Raw genomic sequence first — 24,393 nt, 5'->3', positions numbered from 1 at the left:
CTCGTTTATATACTATTACTACAATTTAATGATATAATTTGAAGAGAACTAGTCTTACCCTGATCAGCATCTGTCCCGATGCGCTGTGAGGGTTGCGATAAGCGTATACTCCCCAACCCGCGAGACCCACCACTAAAGCGACGACGGTGAGAATGCCGATTATTCCCGAAACGCCCATATTCACCTTGTTCGAAGCTAAAAAAGAAACAGAATAAATTGCTTAATGCGACGAATTTAATTACTAGTCGCGTTATCCTGGACTTGAAGAGAAAAGAGAGATTATTAGAGCAAATCAATTAACGATCAAACGAGCTCCGAGGTCAAACTAAGAAGTTGTGGAACTTACGCGGACTAATTTCAACCGGTTCCAACATAAGACTACAAATTAACAAATCGCATTTTCTGTATAAAATTTGAAGTTTTACATCGCGCGTGCGAATTTACGCGCGTAAGAATCTTATGCGTCTTGCCACAAATTCAATTAATAACTCGATGCCGCAACAAACGTTAAATGAGAGTACTTACGAGGGCTCTCCAAGGAAGATATGCTGCCAGATCGCTCTTGCTTCGCGCCCATCTCGTTGGTGGCGATCGACTCCTCTGGATGCACGTGGCCATCGTGGTCATACTGATCGCCCCTGTAGGTTGTAATCTGCGCCGGACAATTGTCCATCTCCTTGATGTTACGTACGTCGCAACCCTTCAGCAGCCACTCCTGCCTCTGTCGGGACGTGCCGGTGCTGCATTTGTTCAACTCCCGGCACCACTTGCAATCGAACTCGGGCACCTTCGTCAGGCAGTCCCGGCAGTTGTCGAAATTCAGGCACGTGGGCAATGCTTTCAGGTAGATGACCGTGCAGTTCTTTATGTCCTGCCGGTTGAAGTTGACACGGTGGTACTCGTAAATGGTTTTCCGCCGTACGACTGCGAAGCGAGATCAGCGAATTGAGTTTTCGAGGTGTATCGAGGTGTAAATTCGACATTTAAATACATCAAATGATAAAGATAACATCTTGTAAATTTCTGTCTCGTAACTTTTATTACGGAAGTGGTAGACCTATGTCCGTCATCGTAGAAACTCATAGGAATTGTTTTACTTTGTATGCGAGCACACAGATAATTTCCGGTCGCTTCTAGGACGTCGAGACCGAGTCCAGTTAACATCGTCGCCTATTCGCGCAGTAGTTTCTCTGCGTCCGATGATCAATAGCGATGACGCAGATATTATCCCGCGATAGTTACGCAATGGACAAACGGACAAATTGAGTAATAAGCGAGCGAACACTCACAGAACACGGTTCGGTCCATGATATAGGCGTCGCTGAGGCCGACCTTGACGGGATGCATCGTGTCCACGATTTTCTCGACCAGGAGCGGTATCACCGAATAGACGAACACGATGTCTCCGTTCTGATGCAAGGTCACCTGGAAAGTGAACGCGCCGGCTTTCGGCCTGTCCTGCAGCACCACCTTCTCCCATTCGACCGTAAACGCCGTACCTGTAGCACAAATCAAAAAGGGAATATAACAATCTCGCGGCGCGATCAGGGCACGACTACGTTTTGCGCCGCGCCGCGTTTCTTTGCCACCGGTTGCTTGACGAGGCGTGTAATTACGATCGGCAAATCGTCGCGCCGATTTATTCTTCCTCTCTCACCCTCCGTCTCCCCTAGAGGCTGCTGATTGACTACTGACGCGATCGCTTTGCGACACGATTAGTTCGGCGAGGCGAAAGGATTTAGAAAATCAGCTTATTCGAAAAGAATTCGAAAAGCCTGTCGAATGTTTTCAAAAAAGCATGCGGAATTTTAGGAGAACTCGCTTATCGTAATAAGATTTCTTTAAATCTTAAAGGCGTAAATTATTTAAAATATAGCCACACGGCAAACGCAAACACGCGAAGGATTTCTTAAATGACTCGGCCGTAATGGGCCTCCGATGGCAATGATTGACTTCGGAAGAAAATGTAAGAACGAACGTCCTTCAGATGGCACGAAAATACCGTCCGTTCGAGATTCCGATGACTCACCATTGTCAGCGTACTTGACGTAGCTGGCGTTCGACAGGCGGGTATCGAAATTCGCCATGAGCGGTGCAATGTACTGGGTGGCGGCCAGCCAACTGTGCACGTAGTCGCCGGTGTAGAGAAAACCGCCGGTGGCGATAGTGATATTGCGCACGTTATAGCCGTAGAATGGGAAATCAAACTTCAGCTTAACGGTCTGCAACATCGTAGAAATCGCAGCTCAATTCTGAAACTTATCCTTAGCGGAATTAACGATTAACCGATCTTACGTTTCTCTTACATGTAAGTTCTAATTAATCTTTCACTGCAACAGGGATTGAATATTCCAAACGTATATATACGTCATATCTGTATTTATACCAATCGCTTTTTTCTTTAATTATTATAAAAAATGAAAAAAGAACGCTACATAATAATCGCCATTTTCTATATCGTTTTCACTTTCTCACGACAGTCGCTATATAATGCGAAATAATGACAAGCGAGTCTCACCGCGGCACGTCGATGGCTTTGACTAAGCAGATGATTGACCCTAAGATCCGGGTGGTTGTCCATGTCGACCCAGTACTTTTTGCAGATACCGTCGTTGACGATAAAAGTGCTGTTGTAATACTGATGCGTGTCGTAAACCGTCTTGGTGATATTGTTCTGCGTAAGCGTAGTGTTAGTCACGTCGGAGAATTTGCTAATGGAAATATCGCCGATGTCGTCGGATTTTATGGCATCGTCTGCCGTGTCCTTTGCCGCCGACGGTTTCGGCTGCTCTACCTCGCCGACGTCGGTGATATTGCGAATCGACAGGGTGCGATTTGCCCATGCGTGTAGTGTCGCCTGCGAACGGATGCAGAATTGTTAAACAGTCACGTATATCTGTACAATTGACAAGGGGAGAGAAGTTTCGCTTTACGTACGAATCTCTGGACGTAAAAACAACTCGATAAATCCACCACTAATACCTACCGCGTCGGTTGCAGGATTTGCTGCCTGCGACGCCTTCTTTTTAAAATCCGGCTTGAGACTGGAAATAGAATCAGATGGCCGTACAGTGGTGGAAGTGGCTTCGCCGGTCGAATAAGCCGTGGAATATGTTACGTCGGGGGATGCGTTGGTCGTGTTCGACGTCGCCGGTTGTGTTGGCGAAGCTTGTTGCTGTTGCTGCGGTTGCTGTAGCTGCGGCTGCTGCTGTTGCTGCTGCTGCTGTTGCGATGGCAGTTGCTGCGGTTGCTGCTGCGGTTGCTGATGCTGCTGCTGCTGCTGCTGTTGCTGTGGTTGCTGCTGCTGCGGTTGCGGCTGCGCCGATGATTGATCCTTAAGTGGTTCTTCTTTCTGCTCAGTCGTCACCACCAATTTGTCAGGCGTTGCACGGCGCATCCTCCCTACATTCTCGTCGATTAGTCTGATATGTAAAGACTGGTGATCGAACGATGACTTGGCGTTCCACCCGGCGTAACTGTAGTAAGAGTGATCTGCAATACAGGTGAAAGCGTATTCTATATTATGCCGTCAAAATCTTGAGAAGAATATTGAAAAGAAATATTTTCTAATATCGAAATGCATATTATTATATTTTAATCTTTCCTCATCTTTTCAAGAAAGATTAAAATAAGAAAATAACATTAAGAAATTTAATTTGAAATTTGCAGAATAAATTTTAAATAATCTCCAGAATTGTTTAGACGAAGAATAAATTCCGGTCTACTTTAGAATCGATCTTTAATGGATTGAAGTGATTTATTATTTATGAATTAATCTTTCTTAACTAATAACACAAGCTTATAATCCACTTATTGAATGCAGTGAATAAAGAGCTCAGCAGATAATATTATAAATAGGTCATATTCTTTTCTCACAATCTGGTGAACAACCGAGATTGCTTATTAGTCAAAATTAAAATTCGAGTTGAATGCAGTTAATTAATTAATTAATTAATGATTAATTATTGAAAGGAAATAATTGATTAATTTTAGTGTGTTTTTTATATTTGATTCTTCTATCTAACAGTCAAGCTTGTGGAGAGAGATACGTGCCGTATCTATCGCGAGCGAAAGAACTCGTCTCGACTCGTCCTTGAGCACGCGTTGCAATTACGATACTACGACTGATTATTGAATGATGACTAGGACCAATCTATGACAAATACATGACTGTGTTGCATCGCGCGTGCATTGTCTCCGGTTCGCACAGGCTCGCAGAGAGTGATTCCCTTCGAGGGGATCGGGTGTCCATTTAACCGATGCATCAACGTCAAGCCCATCGCCGGTGTCCGAGATCAGTGCCATGAAACGCGGATTAACCTCGATTTCTACGCTCGCGATAGCCGCGGCGCGATTAATGGACAGTTCGGGGGCAAAAGTGGCACGGGACAAACTTTTCACAACCCATCGTTCACATTAAATTCGTTGTTAGGATCCTTAGAACGAGCAGTTACTATCATGCGCGTATCTTTTAACATATTCTGCATATTCTAGTTGCAATTCACCGGCAGCGACATAAATTATATGTCTCAAATTATATTTCTTTATTTCATGGGCTAGTTTTACTAACGCTAATTAAATTTTGAAGTCAATGTTTGCTATATAGAATGTTTCGTAATAGATAGCACAATAATCAGAACAGTGGTTCTACATGAAAAATAGATAGAAGATATACAAAATATTTCATACGAGATTTTCTTTTCGGAAAAATTGGGAAAAAATTTTTTCTATATATTTTTTACTTATTTTTTTGTAGATTCATTACCTCTCTGATTGCACTGACTATTACGAGACACACTGCGCCAAACATATTCAGCTGAGTGAAATTGAGAATAATTGCTTTTGGTAAATAGATTTATTAATAAATCGTGATTACTGAATTCCGCGTCGTAAAAGAACGTGTGTAGAATCGTCGGCGAAGAGGAACGGGAAGTTAGGCGGCACGATCGACCGGATAGAGCAATAATTGACGATCCGACAAATCGGAGCGAACGTACAAGCTTGACGTCAATGTAAAAGCGCAAGCCAAAACCAATCAACCCCGCGGTAGCCTGTTATCTTGGAAAGTTCTCTTTCCCTTATCATTCCGAAACTATCACCCTTTAATAATCCTAAATTATCTGAAACGTGATTTTTCCTTCAGGAAATTTAAATTCTGTACCATAATTTACCCCATGATTTAAATTTCAAAATAATCTTTATCGCAGATATTTTCTGAAAAATTACCAAACGCGTGCGAGGGAAAGTATAATCTGAATAATCGTTAAACGCTAGTTTGCATAATAATGTCTGCTCGTCATCCGTTGAATAAACAGAAATATAAAAATAAAATAATTGTAAATAATCAACTCATAAAATAGCTCTGTTGAAAAACTGCAATCAAAACGGGCTTGGGGAACTTTCACCGAATGAGTCAATTCTCAGATACGAGCAAGTTTCATTAGCCGTGCACTAGCGAATCGACTCGATTTCTTAACAGCAGCGGCGAATCGTAAAGTCGCTTCGCCGAATTGCGCAGATCGTAAACGCAGGTGAATTGGGCAACGTGTGAAGCTGCGTCGCGGAAAGGTTTCCTCGAATCCGAGGCGAGCGAGATCGGCGCGAACGCGATGTTTTCTACCCACGCGAATTACTAACAAGAAGTTGCATGTTGCATGTCACTGTTTTCACGCACAAACTGCGTCGTCGCGATTCAATCGTCACATCGATGCAATCGCGACAGCCATTATTCGCGAGATAGCTATATAATAACTGTTTTAATTGTATAATCGTATTATTTCAAATACATAAAATCCACGAATCGTAATGTAAATTTATGAGGTTCGCGCGACTGACTTTCACGTTTCATAACGTTTCGTAGACCAATTTGGCGCGATATCGGTGATATACGTATGACACGCGTGGACAGCGTGTAAAACTTTCGCGCGAATATAATACGCTTGTAGAAAGGTACACCTGAACAAATTAAATTGAACAGAAGCGGAGCAAAGCAGTCGAGCGCATAGAGCGCTTACGTATTTGTGCCTCCCACGTTATTGCTTTAACGTTTATTTGCCGCAATTATTGAGAGACCGCGGGTCACGAAGAGAATTGCGAGATACGCCGCGAGTTGCGACACACGCGCCAGAAATATTTGTTTTATTCCACAACGTTCGATCTCGCTTCGTTTCGCGCGGGTATGTTTTCCATTCTTTTGTTCCCGGCGATGTTCCGCCGTTAAAGACCAGACAGCGCGCAGCCTTGGACGAAAACGCGCGGCAGTAAATGTTAAAATTAAAACGACGCTATCGGTGAATGTCAATGCGGTGGCGAAGTTAAACGTCGCATTTTAAATAGCGCCGCCTAAAAGGCTGAAGAACGATTCCCTACGTCACGAGCGAAAACGAATCGGAAAGGAAACATTTTACATTTACGGTAAATGAGTACAATTCGATCGCATGAAGTCGCTTGACATTAATTAGCTCGGGTGATAATACTCGTATACGAGAAATACGAGTGTCTGGCGCAGCCACGTCGATTTGTGCGCGCATCGAAGTGCAATGCACCGCGTATCTCGCACGACACAAGCGCAATCAATATTTACGTGACACTCATTAGACGTCCGACGTGTGTAAGATTTTTAAAGATAACTTTATATATGATATCCGTCGCTGATTAAAAGACGCGTCGGCAAGATAAAGGGAACGCCTCGGCGTCTTGACGCCTCCACATGTACGCGCGACATATTTTTAGACGACGCGAGTGAAAGGATGCTCCTACATTGCAATTTTTACGCCTTGAATAACCGAGAATAGATTACGTGTCCCTCGAAATTATTTAGCGATGTGACTGAAAAAAATTGAGATAGAGCCAAAATAATGGGGAAGGAAAACAAACACAGAAATCTGTAGACAAATATTTTTCCTCGAAACCATTCATGGAGTCCATCCGGTTAACTAAAAATGATTTTTATCAGTTTGAAGCGAAATTGTGTAGCAAACATGCACCGATGATAACGGTTATAAAACGATTAAAAACGATGACAATTACTTTTATCGCCGGGAAATAATGCAGTATCATATTTACCCGCTGGTCTCTGCCATCATTAACCTGATTATTCTAATTATCGTATATAAAAGCACTTACGCGCCGCTGACCCGATTGCAAACCTCGAAGACATTTCTTTATCACATTTCTCAATGAAAAAGAAAAAAATTAATTACAGACAATTTACGATTAAAGGCAAAATAAAAAGCTTGGCTAAGAAAAACTTATGTGATATCAATTTTTGTGAGAAGAATTTTTAGGCGACTTTGGGGAATTCCAAGCTTACACATGGAAGGGTTAATCGTTCGAGGAATAAACATAACTGTACATGCGAAACGCTGGCCACCTTTTTCCCACGATGTTGCTTGACGAGGTTTTAATGAACTACAGATTGAACGAATCGCTGAATATGGAATATGGCTTTCATTAGATCGGGCAGACGCGCGCGTGATAAAAATAGCCCTTCTCTCCGAAGAGTCCGTTCGCAATTTCGCGCACCCGTGTCCTCGTTCTAAATCTTTTTAAGGATATTCAGTTGTGTCGCGCGATCGACGACGAGTCCTTGAATTCATTCGCGACGATTAATCGACTTTAACGCGACCACCAATAAGTCATCGGTATTTACGAAGCTTATCGGCTTTAATATAAACATGACACGCAAAAGATGAAATAAATTACAGAAAGTCACGTTTCTTTCCCCCGAAAAATAGAATTAAATAAACGAATTTTTCTTAATTCTTAGTTCTGCAAATAATAATTCTGCGTAATAAGAATTTATATTAAAATTTTCTTGTTTAAAATATTCTCTTTAAGTTTTTGCATGTATGTATATTATACGCATAACATATATATTAGAGCTGACATAGATCACGATTTCACGATATCGTGATATCGTGAAAACGGTGTAGACCTACCTCACTTAGATCGATCATTTCTCATGGCATATTTTGTTTACTGGGTTGGTAATAGCATGCGTGAAAGGTTTTCCATGTACGTCCGATAATAGGGCGCGCCCATTAATCTCATTACGATCACGCTTTTTCCGCTTCCTTTCACATTTTGCCGTGATCCGCGATATCAGGGCGGAAACGACACGACAATCAATGTCAATGTTACGCGCGCCGCCATCAAGCCGCCCACATCCGAGGACGTTCCTTCCTTTCCGAGCGAAGTATACGGAATGTGTCAACGAAATTCGCGATCAAACGGGAGAAAAAATTGAGATTGAGGAGGGAAAGGAACACGAGGATTGTGAAACTCTTGAATTAATACACAAATATCGATGACGAAATGTATTTATGAAATCTATAACAAAACAGCATTTTCATCGATGACTCCATCGATGACTTGCGTGATTCGGCGCAAAAAAATCTGCGGTTCAAATGTCAGATAATAAGAAGCGCCGCGAGAGATAAAAGCGCGCGAGCAATCGAAATATTTCCCAATCTTTCCGGCCACGCTTTTCCGGTGTAAAAATACCAGAGAATCCAAAGGAATTGGTAACGCAAGCCGCACCTTGAATAAGATATTTTAAACAATCTATATATGTTCAATTATTTTTCTATGTTCCGTGAAATTTTACCACGGCTTGCATTAACAGATAAATTATTATACAATTTATATAACATTTTATATCAAATATCTATCAAGATAAATAGGGCGGGGCATGATATCCGACACTATGGCACAATTCATCACGATGATAAAGTTAGAGAGACAATTCTTGCGGATAACGGACAACCTGTCTCCGCAAACTGTATCCGAGATAAATTACATCAATCACGCCAATATCGCAGTTTACGCAGGACCGCGGACTAACGAGATAACGAACAAGAATGAAATTGAAGCGACTCGTATAAACTCTTAATGATCTAACATGCCAATAATCGCCAATTATAGCTATGACGGTTGGTTTGTACACGTCTCGCAATGTTTAGCTTGTCGTCATTTTACAATTAGACCTCTTCAGAGCTCCATCGTGCATTCTTCATTATTCCGATAAAATTACTTGCATTCTTCATTATTCCGATAAAATTACTTAGACTTCTCGTGATTTTTTATCGTATCATAGAAATTTTATTATTGTAATTTCAATGCTAAAAAGAGTGTGGTACCTTGAAACTGGAAAAAACAAATGGCACATTTTTAAATTATGTCATAGAATGATTTTTCTGTACTTAACGAGATCAACAGTGGTAAAAATTCGATAATTTTTCCATTTAACGATACCTAACATAATTTAATTTATATAACAATATCTAATTTAATCTAATCTATATCTATGTAAGATAATTTTATTATAGCTATTTTCGCGAAGCGAATTCGAAATAATGGTCGGCGCGATTCAACTCGAGAAAAGCGCAACCGTTGTCCCATAAGATAAGGCGACTACTCTTGCGGTGAAAAGTCAAATGGAAAAAGTGCAGAAAAGACCGGGTATGCAAATATATGGTATGTGCATTTGTAGGTGCTCGTTCAAGATAACGCGCGCGCCTCTTTCTTTTTCTGTTTCTCCCTCCCTCGACAAACAAGTAGATGCGGGTTGACTTTAAAGCCTGATAGCTGATAACGAGTCAAGTGGCTGAAAAGGTTTCGAGAGAACGCTGTTACGCCGGAGAAAGCGCGAATTGCGACGAGTAATTCGGATGCTCTTAAATTCGCGAAATTAAAATAGAAAATTCGAAAGAATACTTCAACGGCGATATTTTTTAGATAAAAACGCATCGAGAAAATCAATATTTTTTCGCGACCGTGAAAATAAAATCTGAATTGAAAGATTTGCGCGCAAGCACCGAGAAAATTTTGTAGCAAATTTCAAAGAAAATAATGCTTGTGTTGTAACACGAGAGTAGTCTAAAATTAGAAAGGTTGCATTACTTCTCTCCAATTGCATTATACTTCTAAATATTTGAAATATGGGAAATAATCTGTAATTACTTATCTATTCGATTTGCGATCGGCATAACGGCGAAGAAGCATAACGCACATCTATATCTCGTTATCAGAGATATCGATGCGATTCTATTTATTATAAAATCGCTAGTCATTCTATTCTAATCTAGAGAGCGATAAGATTCGCGGTAATTGTATAATGCAAACCGACGTTCAAAGTCCTGAATATTCTAACGGGGGCAGAGGGACGTTGGAAGATTGTACAAAGATGAAACGAAGTATCGGTCTCGACCGCAGAATGCGTCATCTGACGCCATTTGCTTTCGCCAATGCCAAATACGAGCGAGCGCGCATACATTACGACGATCACGAAGGCGGTGTTAACACGCAGAAGACGACGGCATATCAACGATTCGATTGAGAACCCAAACAAGACGTTCGACTTCCAGACGTCGCCTTCAAGGAGGAGAAAATACTCGCTCGCGCCGGCAGAAAACACTCGTGCATCCGTCGTCGCGAGAATAACTTTATCATGAATTATATTCCTCGTAATCGTGTTTTTATCGAACGCCTAATTATCCGCCTCGTATCATGCTCTTATCGATAAACAACATTAATAATGAACACGCTGTTATTCTCCCATATAATATTAGGGTCGTGCAGTAATTTTCATCATAATCAATTAATATTATCTTCATTTTCGGGGGATACTCCAAAAATATTGGATATCAAAAGACCTACGTTATTCGTAAATTTCGAGTCATATTGATTATTCATTGATACAAATTTTTTCATTTCTTTTAAATATCCGTTTTCGTTACTGAACGTTAAATCACGAAAAGCTCGAGGCAAGTACAAGATTCCAGCATAAATAATTTAAAATTCTTCAAGTTATTTGCATTAGAATTTGCAATCGGTGGAACACGAACGTCCCCCCCCCCCTCTCGTCCGGGTTGTAGAACACAGTCAAAGAAACCAGTTTTTAAAACGTGACTCATGATTGTCCCCCGTATCATAGGAGAAACCCCATAAAAATAGCTCGGAACCCGTTCTGGCATTGGCGATTCGCGACGCGAGAAAATGCACGGGTTATTTTAAGTTACGTCGCAGTTTCTAGATGCAGTAGCAAATAAGAGTATACGGGGTGTCCCAGATTCCATGCGTCTAACGGCCAGTTCCGTCCGATTTGGAGTTTATATTCTTGTTTCGCCAAAATAACGGGCACCAAACGATGGTTTTGAATTAATGAATTGAAACACTCGATATTCTTCTCGGTATTCCCTATTGACGTGAAAATTTAAATTATTGCAAAATATTAAGTTGTTGCGAAAAATCATATTTATTACATTCGTCAAATAAAGATGGAGACAAAATTTCAATATATAGCACAATCAGAGAACAAAATTGTCGTCACTGGATTTTAATATACTTTTTTCATATCTAGAGAGAAATCTTTCTGTCTCAATTTTCTGAGGAACTTCAGTTTTCTATTCAATTTTTTTTATTTAATGCAAATATAATTTGAAAAAACATTTAAAACTGAGCTCTTGCATGAACTTAATATCTCGATTTTAATTGATCCATTTGTCATATGCAATTTAAGATAATTCTATTTGTTATACCGGTTATAATTATCAACATATTCTTTTATTGCGAAATTTTCATAATCCATGCATTTATAATCAATACACCCATGAATGGTCCCGTAAAGCCAAGTATATCCGGAACACGTAATCGCCGCCTGTAACGACGCTATTTTTATACGCCGACAGTTATGTCGGTGATACGGATAAGACACCCAAGAGGTTGCGTAAACTCTATCATCCGGAAGTGACACGATAGACTGACACACATCCTGCCCCTATATTAATGCAAATATTCTCTCTCTCTAACCCTGCCTGTCGTGCTTCTTATTATTATAGCTGTTCTTCTATTCTAATCTTCTTATAAAATATTAATTCCATTATAATATACAATCTTCTATTTATTTTTTATTAATTACAATGAAATTTTTAGATAAAATATAATACTCAATATATCCATGTAAAATGCTACAATCTGTTTTCTCGGAAATTCTTCACAAATAACAATAAGACCATTTCGTGATGTTTTAAAGTATGCTGTGATTTTGCGGAACAAATAGCTACCGGAAGATTGCTTCCTTTTCTAAATAGAAACATGAATTTTCATTCCCCCTTCCTCCCTTCTCCCTTCTCGTCCTTTCATCTTTCAATATCTCGTTGTAATATCGCAGCTTCTACCACCGCAATTAAATCGTATCCGTCGTTTCTCGAATCGTATCGACGGAAGGGATCGTTAAACTGTATACACAATGTAACAGTATCGCCGTGAGATATTACCATTCCCATTTTACTTTTTTCTTGCCGTCTCGTCTCTTGAAAATTCTATACAATTTATAACGCTCTGCATTGAATGATGCTCGAGGAAAGATCTCATCTCAGTTCCGAGTATCGTCAATATTATTGAGGAAAAATAACGTTCGACGCAGCGAATATCTTCTGCGTCGCATTTCTAATTTGAGTGTTCTCTATTGACTTGCAGAACCGTTATACAAAGTTTTATCGGAATTTATACATTGTTAGAAGTATCCTTATTTGATAAAACCGTTTTAAAAACTCTCTAAATTAAATATTCAGATATATTTAATTTTAGTAGAAAAAATTTGGAATATATTGCTTTCTGATGATCTTCTCATGCGAGAGACATATATAATTTCTCTTATTTACACGATATAAAAGGGGAGAAATATTGTAGAACAAAGGTTTACAACAGCAGTCGTTGTCGGAAGTGTAACAGTTTAATGACACGTGAGAAATTCTCACAATCGCCCGTCCACGCTTCACTGCATACGTAAACGCGATGCCAGGGATTTTTCTTCCTGTCTTGCGTGATGCTTTGCCATCCATCGATGGCCACAGACTGGTAATCTTGGAACCATCGGCGAATCGAAAATCGGTCATTTCCTCACGAAGCAAACTCTAAATTATCTGTTAACCGTCATTAGAACAGAAGAACAAATATATAATGCTCTGTTGTAATTTATATTATACTGCAGGTATCAAAGAAATTAATTTTGGCGCCTCCGGTTTACACTTTTCTTTCGGGTTTCCTTATAATCCAAATAAATAAAAATAGAACGATAGATTGAGATCTTTTTGCGAGCTATATCACGTATTACTTCCGCCGGATGCGACGATGAGACATTTATTTAAATAGGAGGAATTTTTTTATTTTTATCTTTCCTTTTTCTCTTTCTCTAAATATGACTATTATAAAATAATCTCATTATTCTCTCTCTAGCGCCAGCTGTCTTTTTCGCATTTTTTTATATTTCATAATTTTATAACATCTTGCAAATTATCCTCTTCCCCTAATTGTTATTTGATATAACTCGTATCAAAGTTTCGTCTTAAAAAGTTCGGGGAAGAAACTCGTTTCGTCCCGAAGAGTCTCTCGTTTCGTTGTGTAATTGAAACGCGACGATCCGACACGCTTGATCGCACCTATACATTGCGGGCTATATATTAAACGCATCCGCGACGGTAACGCATAATTGAAGAGTCGTTAAAAAGGATCAAAACCCGACATGGTCAATGGACCGGCCAATGGCATACGCATTTCGGTCTGACCGTAATACATATAACGAACGTGTCGTAACTCACAATGCCGCTAACTATTACGACCATCGGTGATCGTACGTAGGATGCACGATAAACCCTTCGTAACGACAATGTACGCGGATCATGCTAACAAGATTCGCCTGCATTCTATATTGGATATTTTCGAACAAGCGTAGTTCGCTGTAATCAGAAAAAGTTCTCGATTAACAAATGCTCTTTTTATTAATCAAAATTTTATAGAATAATTTATATATCTGTATTTATGTTAATAATGCATACTAAAATTTATGTAAACGAAATAAATAGCAAGAAAGGATTCGCAAGTCAAACGCAATAATTAGCTTACATGCCTAAATTTTTAATTAAGAATTTGATAAATAATATAATACGATTCTCTTGTTTACACGACATGTCAAAATTTATTGTGTGACTATAATGTCTTGAAATTAAGAAAGTATAATTTAAAACAGCAAAGAACAAACGTTTTCTATGTGGCTTTTATATCGAGAAATTATAAAATCGAGTTTCTTCGTACTTAAAAATTCGCTTTATTGATTCCTTTGCAGCGCGTAGATAAACGATCAATATGAACAGCATTCAAAAGCGATTTTCTTGTCTTGAAGTAATACATGATTTTGGTTTCGGCGCGAGTTTCCCAACGTCAAGCACATCGACACGCCAGACGGATTTTCAGGCCAGCGAGCGACATAATGACACGAGCGCGACGCAAGCGTCGTCATTGTCGTCATCGTCGACGGCGCGTTTGCCACCAGCCGTTACCGTCACGAAATCGGTCTCCCTCCGTCTTCTCCCGGAGTATGAAAATATAAAAAAAAAAAACAGGAAAAGAGAGAAAGAGACGTAGAACACAAATCGTACGAGAAGAGAGCAGCGGCGAGGGCCAAAGACCTCTCCTCTCTGTTCTGTTTCTCTGAAAAGTCCATTCCTTCGTCCGTTCGTGAGTGTCGCGGTTTTCGGTGAAAGCGACCATTGTTCGTCCCCATGTGTCTTCTTTCTGGTCCGAGAAAAGGAATAAAACGGGGAGGAACACGGATTCCTGCTCTTGCACCAGAACGCGAACGAATCCGGACGATTGTGTGTTGCATGTTGGAGAATAGATTTAACATCGCCATGCGCGACTTCGCGTACAGAGATAAAAGCTACTTTAATAAGTCGCATGAGCCAAATTAAATCTTCATATTAAATTAAAAGCGTCGCATTTCAAAAATTGTTCTATTTTGACGTTAATCTAATTGAAAAACATTCATATCTATTTTCATTTGTATTTCTCATGATAATTTATCGTAATAATATTTTTGTAATTTGCGAATGTTGCTCTCGAAATTTAATATAATTAGTTGTAACAATATCATAAATTTAATTTGTGAGTGCTGGCTAATGGTTTTATTATGGTTATCATAGCAGAGTGTAATGTATTTTTAACTTAGCGTAAAGTGACTAATTTGACTAATTACACATTTTTGCGCGCGGCACATTCCGAGCTTTCAAGGTGTTTCAAGGCTTGAAAAATGGTCCCGAAATGAAGACGTTTTCGCTGGTGGAAAGGACGTCTCGACTCGAGCCGAGACAAACGGGACGGTTTTGCGTCAGTCGCGCGATGCTTACGTAAACGCAAGGACGTGACCGCGTGGTCGCGAAGGAAACGGCAGGCGACTTTTCATAGCCTGGCACACCTGTCGCCAGCGGTCTCCTTCGTCGACGACGAGGAAATATCCGCGTGATACGTCAGCGCGACACGCTCCGATGGCTTTTCCGACGCGCAATCGCGCTCGTTAGCGTGCTCGAAAATTATTATCACATTCCGTACCGACTAAATAGATAGTACCGATAGATAAGCGCGAATTACGAGATAACGCTAAACGCAACACTGAATTTTGGAACTCTATTGTCCGCGAGGTTGTTACTTGATGCAACAACCTCGAAATCTGACAAAATGCAAGTGGAGGGTTAGGGGAATAAGGAAAATTTGGAATTATAAGTTATTTATTTAATATTATATAAATGGACAATTATAGATGCATCTAGTAACACTTTGAATGTTAATGCAGTCTGCCTTAAAAGCATCATACGCTAAAAATAAGTACCTATTATCGATATCTTTATTTTTATCCTTATTAGATTCAATAATCATCAATCAAGGAATTGAAAAATGACAATCTCACAATAAGTCAAATTGTAATTAATAATTCTAACGTGTGTCAGATTAATATTCATTACAATACTGGCAGGTAGTGTTATTACCGTCGGGATAGTTGCAACATATTACAATTAATATGTCGCACTAATAATTGTTCAATTAATGACGCGTCATCTACGATTACGTTGCACGATTGGCGCGGATAATGCACGAGTGTCTCTCGCGGTATTGCACAACTGCGATGACGATCATAAAAATAACTTCGATCCGTTCAATGGAATCTGCAAGTAATATAACTCAGTAAATATGCATTGAATAATACATACGTATATTATAATTATATGTTTATTAGGTGAATAAATTGAAAGCTACGTAAATTAAATAAATATAGTAAAAATTTTTGAAAATAATAAATGAGCAAATGGTATAAACGATTTTAAGATCAACTTGCGCGATAAGATGCAGTGCGGTCACCGACGATTTTTATCAGTCCGGCAATTAGATTCGTATTTAATAGACCTTTCGAAATCTCTATGTAGCAATCGCGCGCTCCCGGCGGTAATTAGCTTTCTATTTATCGGTATTATAGTTCGCGAGAACTACGCTAATGAATACGGCAGAAAGGACGGATCGGACGTCTCATGATTCGTTCTGACACGGAGTCGAGACACCGTCTTTCTTTCTTCGTCAGGAGCCGGCAAACGGTACATTTGCCCCAATTAATCGGACAACGGAATTGTGAGAGAAATGTAAATGACTCGTGCCTGTTCTCATGCCTGAAATTAATCGCGAACTACAATGAAATCGCCCTTACTCAAGAATAACTCCTAATTGGGATAATTGCTTCAATGAGTGAAAAAAAAATCGGTATACGATATATTTGAGTAAAACTATATTACGTTATGACAGCATAATTTTTTTATAATAATTTATAATATTAATGCAATAAGAAATTTTAATAGTTTATGGGAAAAAACCGGCTTGCAACTTTTAAGTTTCGTTGTCCTTGTAGTCAGCTTTTGTCTAGCTTTAATTCTTAATAGATAGTTAATAGTTACACAGATAATATATACGCGCACACATACGCAACGGAAACGTATGTCGGTAACGACATCCTTAGAATAAATTCCGAAGAAGTTTTTATGCATGTATCTTAATTATCATCACGATGCACACATTTACGCTTTTATAGTTCGCGATTGCAAGAAATTTCTATGCAAACGTATGCAGAAAATAGTTACATTTTCTTTCTCGCCTCCGTAATTGCGTCTCGTCAGTCATTTCTGGTCCTTCGGCTGAAATTAATTACGTCTTGGCCGTGCTTACATTCGTTGCAGCGTGCAGCGTCGATCGCGCGATCGCTGGCGTGCATGTGGCGTACCGGCGCGGTCGTGTAAATATTTGCGCGCGTACAGCGACTAATTTATCCCCGCGCGCGAGAGGAACTTCTGAATTCGTCGAAACGCCGAACGCGATGGAAGCCAGAGACCCGCGTCTGCCCGGCAAGAAATAAGCCGCGTCGTCACGGCGAATTTCCGTCCGCGGCGAGAGCGGTGAAAGCCGAGAAATGGACCGCAAAATCTTTCTTCGCTCGCAAAACAGTTAATATTTAAATGAACCCGAAGAATTCTTTCTAGAGGTCGCAACTCTTTTACTATTTCATATTTACCTGAGAAAGTTATCAACGAGAGATACGCGAAAATAAATACGTGTATACGCCATATACATATCTGAATAAAATTACATTAAATTATAATAATAGAAATTATTGTAACAATGTGACAAAGAACTAAATAATTTAATAATATAATATTATTATAATTTCGTATATTTGATTCAGATTTCTATTTATTCGCTAATATTCTATGTAAATTCGTGATCTTTTAATTTAGAACTATAATATATTTATGTTTCCTTCCAGGAAACATAAATATGTTAAAAATGAGCAAGTTCGTTAACTTACAGACGACGGATGATAGCAGTAGATATAGTAACAGGCAAGAGAATTGCAAGCGCGATTCGCTCAATGAGCAGATAGCAACAGAAAACGGAATTGTAAGCAAGATTCGCTCGACGAGCAAACACATGGTAATGTGAACGACGATGCTAGCTACTTTGCATCGCGTATACGTAACTGATCACCAACGGCACGTGGTAATAACGACATCGTATATAAGCTCAAGATGCGGAGAATAAAAAAAAATTACGAGGATAAAATTACAATTTGTCTTCTAAATATATCTATCTTGCTGAAAGATATTAAAATCACAGCGCACTCAGCAGAGATTTACAGCATTTGAACTTTGCATGAATTGTATTAAATTACTCACGTCTTAAAACAGACATTTTTGAGATGCCTCTGGCACAACACGTGTTGCCTAAAAATTGATGATAAGGCAACGCTCTTTGTTTCGCGATACTTTTTTGATAAATCAAATTCTCCTTTGTCATTCGCGCTGACGAGACCTCTCCATTTAATACCCGTAGATGATCCGTCCTATTGAAGCGAGCAATGTATTGCAAGGTACGCAATTCCGTTTGGTCAATCGCTGAAAGACCTTTTACCATTAACGAGGTCGATGGGGTGATACCAACCGCTAACGTTCTTCGACGTTTGAATTGACTTCGTTCACGGAGAAGAACCCTCTCGACTCGATCGCGTTATCGACTTAAACTTTTATCTTTGCCCGGCATTCAGAATTATCACGAATGATTTTTATTATGTCATTAATGCGTAGAATTAGTCATGAGCATAATGATAATTTATAAGTAGCTAGATTTACAACAAGTATATAGCTTACATAAGTTTGTACGTATTGCGCCTTGTTATTTTTAATAAAATGCTAATCTAGACTCGAAATTGTGCGCGAGAGTTGCACGAAATGCACTTAATGCACATACATCGCTTAATTACTTAATCACTCAAGCAAAAAGCAGTAATTATCCACATATCTAATTATCTATTACAAGGACATGGCAGTGACTTCCAACAATGCTCGACAATGACTTTAGTACCCCAGAATTTATTAGCGATTTATTCAGCCAACAAAAAGTTATTTACTTTTCGGTAACTATACATTTACAGAGATGCACATACATTATAAAGTAGAATTGGTAATAAAATGGATATAAAATCTTATCTCTTCGTCAGTCTTTGCATAACATTCAAAATTATTGCAAATTATTTTTATATTATCAATATACAATAGATAATTAGTCATGAGCGACTGGTTCATTCTCGACATTATTAAATAAAAATTAAAAACTGAAATTAGATAAACATATTTTATAAAGCCTTTTAATCGACGTACCGAAAATGTTGAATTTAATTCGAATTGCGTAAATTAAATTATTCTCGTTCATGTTGTTCATGTTGTTCCGCCGGATAATTTTAACATTCTCGCGGTCAAAATATTAATAATCCGCGTCTTATTTTAAAGATGCATCTGAATACACGCGGTCTATTCTCGGCGCGGTTGGCGCGACGCGTCTGGTCGGATACAATCTAATAATGTTGAGAATGAATTGAGCCAATCGCCCATATCGGAGCCGGCACACTAATAAGGGCTGCACATCGCGAGAGTCGTGCGACGAAGATACACTTCGCGAGTCGAGCGCGCGGCGCCAGAGCCACTTATCGACCTTCTATAGACGTCAAAAGAATGCCGATGTAATAATTAATGAGAAAAAGTGTCCGGATTATTTATCCCGCCCCAGTAACTCGCCGTATCGCTTAGCGCGCGGTACATGCTCGAGTGATCGTCGTTTCTCCCCGACAGATTCCGCATTGAAGAGCCGCAAAATATTTCACGCAAAAATATTATCGTAAAGTTTAAAACACGGTAATTAAAAGATATATATTTTATAAATTTATACACGTTTTATGAAAATTAAATATTCTAACAATAAGATGAAATAGCTGTACAACATGCATTTTTAAAACGTGAAATTGTCTTAATAAAATAATACTATAAAGTTTTAATGCAAGAATGATATCGTAATTATAATTAACATAATTAATATTTTATCGCAAAAGCATCGTATCGTAAATTTCACCGCAAGACACAGCTGAAATACTTCACGGTAAATACGGGCAAGTTCCTACACAATGTTTTAACGTAAACGCGATCCTTATAGCACTTTAACATAAACGCGGTGGCGATAAATCGTCGGCGAAAATACCTTCGTGACGGGGGACGGAAGGGACCTACGGGTATTGTACGTGCAGCAGCGTCTGGCTTCCGGCGTAGAACGACACACGCGATGATCACCACCTACGCGTGACGAGACGAGCGCGTGCACGCGCGCGCGCGCGAACGAGCGCGCTTGTAAAGACGACGATCTTACGCGCTCGCGCTCATCGGCTCGGCTCGGCTCGGCTCGAGTGCAACGAACTCACAATTTCGCGCCCGTGGCTGCATTCTTCCGGCGCAATCGCGACGCGCGAATTGCCATCCGATTGCAGCGTCTTTAACCCTTTATCCGCGCCAACCTCCTCTTGAGATGAAAAGACCACTGCTCTCTCTCTCTCTCTCTCTCTCTCTCTCTCGAACCGAGATAGCTGCTCGGAATATTCAGACGAAAATATTTCGAATATTTTAACATTTCGATCTATGTAGGTTCAATTTATCACGCGAAATGGCGATTGGCATCAAAAACCACGAAATCTGATATTCGCGACGAGCGTCGTAATTACGGCATTCGAATCTCGGGTAAATACACGCGTCGATATTATATTTCTGTGCAAATACAAAATAATTCGGGTAAAAGCGGAAAAAACCCTCGATTATTCGCCGTCCGATTATTCGACGTGAAATCATCCATTTAATAATTTATGGAACGGCGAGTATACGCGCGAGGCACGGACCAATCAACTATAATCGGTAGGACCATTCGCACAAGGCGAACGACTTAATGACCGTATAAAATGGGCCACGTGGGTGTCCGGTTATGTGCCCGCGCGCGCTGCGCCCTTTCCTCACCGCGAAATTTCTCCGGCACACATCCTCCGTCGGACGGCTTTTCATCGCTCTTGTTAATTTTAGAAACGGGTTACAATCGCGAACGCGCGCAATCGCGGTTGCGTAACCCGTCTTTGTAACCCCGCCTCCATAAAGATCGTTTAACTGCCCGCTCGTTTAATTCTAATTTTAAACAAACGCAAACGCAAAGGAATTGTTCAAAATAAGGTATTGGATTTAAGAAGCAAGATATAACTTTTTTTCAACCTGGTGAAAGTATCTTGAAAACTAAAACTATATATAAATTAAATAAAAATCTATCGCCTGGATCTATATAAATTTCTATAAAATTCCGAATTTGTTACCAACATTTTTACGTACACTTAATTGAATAGAAATAAGATAAATATTTTATTGAGGGATTTATTGCATAACATTATGCTGTGTGTAGTTACATACAAGGAGTTTACGTTGGAGATAACGATTGCTTAACAAAGCGCATTAAGGATATCTCTCATTAAGCAAAGTCACATGATAAGGCCGACGCGTGGCGCCGGTCTTAATCTAGACCCGCGCATGCGTATGCGTATATATACGTATGTTTACATACGTGTGTATAATACATTAGAATATGAGCGGAGTATAAGCTTACAAGGAGCAGCGGCTTAAGATACTATGTCATAGACATTCATGCACGCTACACCACTTGCCGGCAAATTTCATGCAGGTATAAACATCCTGTACAAAATGTCCCAAACGTTCTTCTTTAATTATACAATTACCCTGCAAGCGTAATGATGCGTGAACGCGGTGGCGTTATTTTTGAACGGCATGTTTTAATTTTAAAAAGCTATTTAAAAAGACGCTACATTTGTCACGCTTCGATCGGTACCGGCATGTACATACGTGTGGATTACACTACATTACGGGGTATCGAGCGACGTATCGGCGATATATGTTACCGAAACCGGATACGAGCGCGCGTACGCATCTTCGTCAACGAGCGAGTATGGCGTGCAATATGCGTGCACCGACGACCGCCCATAAAAGCGCGTGTAATAAAGGGAGTTAACGCACTAGCGACATATGCCAGACTGGCGCGAGAGGAACGTTACATTCAAACATTTTTTATAGATTTAAAAAAAAAACGAAATGTATTATTGCATTTCTTCTCAAATCTATTTTTAACGAATTCTATTTTTAATAAAATTCCATTCCTTTTTACATATCTCGTAAAATAAAACGTTTGAAGAACTGGAATACGACTGCATAAAATATGTAGAATACGCACGCACACATAAACGTATCAGAGTACACAGAGCATAGTCAAATTATAAATAGAATTCTGTTGCGAATTCTGACGCGAGAGAATTGTAGGTCGCCTAAGGTGCGCCTTAAATAACGGAACATCTCTGAGAAAAGTCTGGAGCAATGGTAAACAGAAAATTGTACGACATATACAAATGCGCCTTGCGGTTTAATCTAATTGTCGGTTTTGCCTGATAAGGAGAGAACGAAGCCACGAGTGTTTCAGCTTTTCGCAGTACTGCGGTTCGTGGCAGTTAGCATGATTACGAAAAGTCACAACGTTTCAGATTATTCCAACAAGAAATCAACAAGAATCAGGTGTCGTACCTAAAAGTGCCTTGATCATCAAAATTGATTTTTTCCGGACATTATCTGCATGCTTATTCATTTCGGGACATTTCTGTATGCATTTCGTATATCACGTGAGTGAGAGATATACCAGACGTGTATGTAAGGTGCAAGGTGTCACGGCTTTGAGTTACATACGGAAGTATTGTTATTATTACACACTTCGAGTAAACATAGGGAAGCAACCTGACACAATCTTGTTACGGACATACAAGACTCCTGTTATTATAAATATTTCTATTTTTAAGCCCTCTTTAGCCTATACACACAAAAATAACTATGCAAACTACTGTTAAGCTCGAAATTAGATTGTTAAAGCTCGCGGCCTTAAAATTTTCCTTCTCTAAAGGCTTCTATGAATGATATTTTCTCATACAATGAACACCACCGCCGACTATCGATCCCATCGACGGGGACACTGACTTCTTCGGTTCACGTACGCGTCTTCCGCGGGGCGAACGAGGTCACCGCGAGTGTAAGTCCGAACGGAACGCGCCGCGTTAGCGAAAATAGAGCGATCCGAAGCCGCGGTAGTACGAAAGGTGTAACGACGAGCGGTGGTCGAGGAGAGTGCGTTGAACTTTCTACGTCGATGGAAATATGACAAAAGCCGTGACTCATGGATGAGCTGTCGGCGCACGTTCGTCCGTTCCGTCCGTCCGTCCGTTTATTCGTTCGCCGTGAGTCGCCAGTGAAGTGGATAGAAGCAACTCGTATACCGCGCGATTACTTGCCACCTCTCTCCATATCTCCCGGAAAATATGCGCCGAAAGGCAAGATCGATGAGAAATGATAAGAAGCTTGTTCCTCCTCGTCGCGACGGCGAAAGTGACATATACATATAGCAGCGCGTAATAGTATACCAGAAGTCTTTACGATGCGATTTACGGCGGAATTTCCGCGATACCACAAATTGGGAAAATTATTTTTTTTTTTTTTTAAGTACATCTAGAATCTGAATCGCTTTGATTATTTTATTTACCTCCAAGAATGTTTGAAGGAATCTTATGTCGAAATAAAGCAGGAAAATTGTAAAAGTAATTTGATGAGGTAACATTTTTCTATCGTGCTTGATTTTCAAATAACAGAGAGGTAATTCCAGAGTTTTATTACTTGAAACATAATATCGAAAAATTTAATTAAAGATCCATTTCAAAAGTTTTCCATTTTTTATATTAAATGTTTAATATTAAATATCTTTAAAGTTTAATTTTAAAACGTTATAACATTCTCGAGAAATTAAATAATGTTTATAATTATTTAATTGCTATTCAGAAATTTTATTTCTGAAACTCTTTCTCTCTCTCTTTATCAGATATAGATATTTCTATAAGTTATTTATAAAAAGTTATTTGTGCCTTCTCACAACTCCACAATTCTTTTTGGTATCTATTTAGACATGCGCAATCTACGCGTGTATCAACGAATGTACAAGCAAATAATGATTCTATAATGTATGCATATGAGAATTAGAAAAAAAAAAACCGTGATTGTCGGACTATGCAATTAGGTAAGAGAAATCTAGAAGAATCTAATAAAACACTTACGATTGCATCATATACGTAATACAAACGGAAAGTAGACAGAAACACAAAAAATTGTTAGAAACCGAAATAATTGCGATTTTTCGTAATTGTGTTTATCAGCTTCCCTTCCACCTCGTCGTGAGTCGAAATCTCGATATCGCGAACGTGTCATTTACGTCGTATTATTTAATCCCGCGGACGCGTTGCATTGGAAAAAGCGAGATTATGCACGCGGACAAGCCAAGTGTTACGAGGACAAATTTCTACACTTCGCGGAGAGCGTTTCCGCGCTCGGATCGCTTCGCGAGAAATATCGGGTGGCGCGAAAGTCCATTCCGCGGAATTTCGCATTCTTAAACGGCTGACGAACGTGCCTTTGTCTTTACGCGAAGATCGATTGTTTCAGTTCGGCGGCTCTCTTCTGGGAAGAACAATTTTTACTCTTGACTAATGGTGCTTGTCCACCTGCGAGTAAAAACTCTCGAGAGTAGTTCTCGAGAGTGATTTTCGTAAATGGAGAGTACCTTTAGGTA

At 39.6% G+C, this 24,393-nt stretch overlaps 1 protein-coding gene across 1 annotated transcript in view; it reads right to left on the bottom strand.

The window, feature by feature from the left end:
* L(1)g0289 (lethal (1) G0289) overlaps window positions 1–24,393 on the bottom strand; it is a 32,678-nt gene that overhangs the window by 2,534 nt on the left and 5,751 nt on the right. The window contains exons 3-8 of the mRNA XM_071706490.1: window positions 2,987–3,492; window positions 2,519–2,857; window positions 2,030–2,222; window positions 1,290–1,499; window positions 526–924; window positions 59–195 (exon numbers count right to left, since the gene is read on the bottom strand). Of these exons, the coding sequence (XP_071562591.1) occupies window positions 59–195; window positions 526–924; window positions 1,290–1,499; window positions 2,030–2,222; window positions 2,519–2,857; window positions 2,987–3,492 (1,784 nt within the window). The remainder of the gene's footprint in view (window positions 1–58; window positions 196–525; window positions 925–1,289; window positions 1,500–2,029; window positions 2,223–2,518; window positions 2,858–2,986; window positions 3,493–24,393) is intronic.

Source organism: Temnothorax nylanderi, unplaced genomic scaffold (assembly GCF_030848795.1).
Source record: "Temnothorax nylanderi isolate EJ_2023f unplaced genomic scaffold, tnyl_v1.0 TNYL_tig0052_pilon, whole genome shotgun sequence".
Classification (NCBI taxonomy): domain Eukaryota; kingdom Metazoa; phylum Arthropoda; class Insecta; order Hymenoptera; family Formicidae; genus Temnothorax; species Temnothorax nylanderi.
The sequence above is the reverse complement of the archived record's forward strand: the minus strand, read 5'-3'. Positions and strand labels throughout refer to the sequence as shown.